The 3,671-nt window shown below is 38.5% G+C and overlaps 1 protein-coding gene across 1 annotated transcript in view; it reads left to right on the top strand.

Moving 5' to 3' along the window:
* NEDD4 (NEDD4 E3 ubiquitin protein ligase) overlaps window positions 1-3,671 on the top strand; it is a 176,392-nt gene that overhangs the window by 71,311 nt on the left and 101,410 nt on the right. Inside the window, exon 5 of the mRNA XM_017543382.2 lies at window positions 2,474-2,527. Within this exon, the coding sequence (XP_017398871.1) occupies window positions 2,474-2,527 (54 nt within the window). The remainder of the gene's footprint in view (window positions 1-2,473; window positions 2,528-3,671) is intronic.

Here is a 3,671-nt window from a genome sequence, read left to right as displayed (position 1 = left end):
TTGTCAGTCTCATCTCCTTAGAACGTGCTCATTCGGCCCCCGCCTTCTTTTCTCACATGACCTTGCTGTGCATGTTCTCTCTATCTTCTCATTTAAATTCTATCCATCTTTCAAATCTCAGCTTAGTTACATCTTCTCAAAAGTTCTTCTGCATCACCTTTGAAAACAATTGTCTTAGACTATTTTTCTTTTCTTTCTTTCGTTTTTGAGATATAGTCTTGCTCTGTTGCCCAGGCTGGAGTGCGGTGGCACAATCTCAGCTCACTGAAACTTCATCCCCCAGCCTCCCAACTAGCTGAGATTACAGGCTGAGTTTTGTATTTTTAGTAGAGACAGGGTTTTACCATGTTGGCCAGGCCGGTTTCCGAACTCCTTACCTCAGGTGATCTGCCTGTCGTGGCCTCCTTAAGAACTGGGATTACAGGTGTGAGGCACCACACCTGGCCCTTTTTTTTTTTTTTTTTTTTTTTTTTGAGACAGGTTCTCGCTCTGTTGTCCAGGCTGGAGTGCAGTGGCACGATCTTGGCTCACTGCAACCTCTGCCTCTGCCTCCTGGGTTCATGCAGCCCTCGTGCCTCACCCAAGGAGCTAGGAGTATAGGCTCACATCACCATGTCCAGCTAATTATTGTATTTTTTGTAGAGACAGGTCTCCCTGTTTCCCAGGCTGGTCTCCAACTCCTGGGCCTCAAGTTATCCTCCCACCTCAGCGTCCCAAAATGCTGGGATTACAGATGTAAGCCACCACACCCGGCCATCTTAACACTGTTTTTCCATCCCCACGATATCTGGCTTTATGTTTGGCATGTCTGTCCTTGGTTACCCCATGGTTGCAATATGGCTGCAGGAGTGCCAGCTATCCTAATCACATTCCAGACAGGAAAGATAAATGCAAGCACCAAAAGGGACATCTCTTCAAGCTGAGTCAGCCACCTCTGAAAAGATCTCCCGAGGAGTGACTGGTTCTAGGTTGGCCTCATTGGTTGCTCTAGGTACAAGGGATAAATTTCTAGGTAGACATATTCAGGATCTCCATGTTAAACAATTCCAGAGGGTACCATTCACACACACAAAAAACAATATATAGAATAGAACAGAGCATGCAATATCTTTATCTGGGTTTTGATGACACAGTATACATATGTAAGAAGTTATCAAGCTGTATAATTAAGATTAGTATACTTTTTTCCTTCTCCACCCTGAGGTTAGTATACTTTATACTTCACTGAATATGTGATTATAGTTCAGTTTTCAAAAATTAATGGTTTCCTCAATAGGTGTACAGTGTGGTGAGCCTGGGAACATGGCCCTAAGTAAAACTAGGATTATGTTCTCAGAAGGAAAAGTAGAACAGAATTAGCTATCTAGATATCTTTGTCACATGTATAGGACTTTTTTCTGTCAATACTCTTGACATGTACACTAGCGTTTTAAGATAATCATGGTGTTCAATATAATATATGTATTGTAGGGGAAAAATCAACATAAACATGAATATGTTTTTGTACATCATTTTAAACTCTGGTACAAAAAAAGTATTAAAGATTGTGTTTGATGGTAGATTTTTATTTTGATATCAAAACAGTCCTACAAAAATGAAAGCATTGGCTTTGAAAAATAAAATATTACATGTAATTTTTATTCATGTGCTACAAAATCTAAACATTAAGTGAAAACTCAATGTATACTTTTGACTGCTATGTACTTTATATAGTAGAAGCAACATGTGATTTTATTAAGTCAATAATGAAAGGATTCAGAATACTAGTTGCTAAAAAATAAATGTCCATTTTGGGTTGCTCTAAACTGATAAATAAAAAGCAAGTAAATAAAACTAATCATAAGATGTCAAAATCCAGTCTGTATTTCTAAGCATTTGCAAACATCTAAATAATCTTTTGAAATTTTCTTTTACTTCCTTTTGTTCTACTAGAAAAATCTGAAAAATAACCAAATCCACTTTGTTATTATTGTGAAACTACTAGAAAATGAGTGATACATGACTAATCTGCTCTTATTTCATGTAATTTAAAATACATGCCAAATAATAGGAATTTGCAAATGGCAACATCTTTTGGTTTGTCTGTTTTATGTTGTCTTTCTTGAGTTGGAGTCTCGCTCTGTCACCCAGGCTGGAATGAAATGGCATGATCTTGACTCACTGCAGTCACCACCTCTCAGGTTTAAGCGATTCTCCTGTCTCAGCCTCCTGAGTAGCTGGGATTACAGGTGCCCACCACCGCACCTGGCTAATTTTTATATTTTTAGTAGAGATGGGGTTTCACCATGATGGCCAGCTGGTCTTGAAGTCCTGACCTCAGTTGATCCACCCACTTTGGCCTCCTAAAGTGCTGGGATTACAGGTGTGAGCCACCATGCCTGGTCAAATGGCAACATCTTTAAGCATTTATTTCTCAGTATCTATGGGCTGATGTTTACTTGTTTGTAAAAAAGACTTTGTTTTTCTTACTTAGGTCCATCCTCAGCAGCACCGGCTTCTTTTTGAAGTATTTGACGAAAATCGATTGGTAAGTTATACTGTGCTTGTGTGAAATATGAAGTAAGGGTACGTTTAAGGAGAGCAGCCAAGGGAAGTGAGTAAGCAGTCTGGGATTTGAGAGATGGGTTGGGGGTGGTTATGGAGACTCTGGGCAAAATGGTAAGGGAGATAGAATTTGTTTTTTTCCTCCTGGTGCTACTTGCTACCCTTCTATTCTCCTCCCAAGCACCTCTTCTGATTGTCAACATGCTATAAGGTTACTCAAGACCTCTTGTGGCAGGAGAGGACAGAAAGCCGACCCCTTTGTCCTGCCCTTCCTCTCACTCACCCATGACCCCTGGTTCCTGATGCATGGCTCTGAGAACCTTTGCCCAGATATCCTTCAGTTGCGCCTCCTCACTACAGTGGCCTTTCTTAGGGTTATCTGTCTCTAGTGGACACCCTATCTACTTTCTTATCTCCACTTTTCTACAGAGGAAATCTGTCCTCTTTACACTGATAAGGAATGGGCAAATAAAGTCCTCTCAAGGATGGCCAGCTTTTACAGAGGCAAAAAGCAAACCTAAACCTGATGTTCTTTTTATAAAATGATTGTTCTGATTTCTGAATTCCTAAAGACTATCTTGAAGTCCTAGCCTTTTCCTAATTTTGTCTCTGAGGATCCAATCTCAAACCCTTTTCTTTGCATCTTACATTTTTATTTTAGACCTGTAAGATTTGAACAGGTAAGTATAGAAACAATGTTATGTGTGCAAAGCTTGTCAGTTACAAGCAACAGAAAAATTAAACAGTTTTGTTCATTTTTAGCTAACAAACTTTTTTTAAAAAGCCTGTTTTTATTGTTAAACTACATTCATACTTTTTGCACTCAAGAAATGATAATTATACTAGTAACTGAAGATATTGCCAATGAAATCCTTAATAAGCATCATAATAAGCAAAAATACATTTTTGCTGTCAAAGGAGACTATCACCGACTAGCAATGCAATTATTAAGGCTAAGTGACAGATGTTTCTGATTTGATTATCAAATATGGTTAGTTACCAAGTTGTTTGTTTTCTATCTATGTTTTTGCCTTTTTTAAAGAATGTAAAATGTTTTCCATTTTTTTCCCCTCTGTCTCTATAGATCTGTTTTTTTTCTTTCTTTCTTTCTTTCTTTCTTTCTTTTT

The sequence above is a fragment of the Cebus imitator genome, unplaced genomic scaffold (assembly GCF_001604975.1).
Source record: "Cebus imitator isolate Cc_AM_T3 unplaced genomic scaffold, Cebus_imitator-1.0 Scaffold154, whole genome shotgun sequence".
Taxonomy (NCBI): Eukaryota; Metazoa; Chordata; class Mammalia; order Primates; family Cebidae; genus Cebus; species Cebus imitator.
Note: the sequence above shows the minus strand (reverse complement) of the source record. Positions and strands in the feature narration are given on the sequence as shown.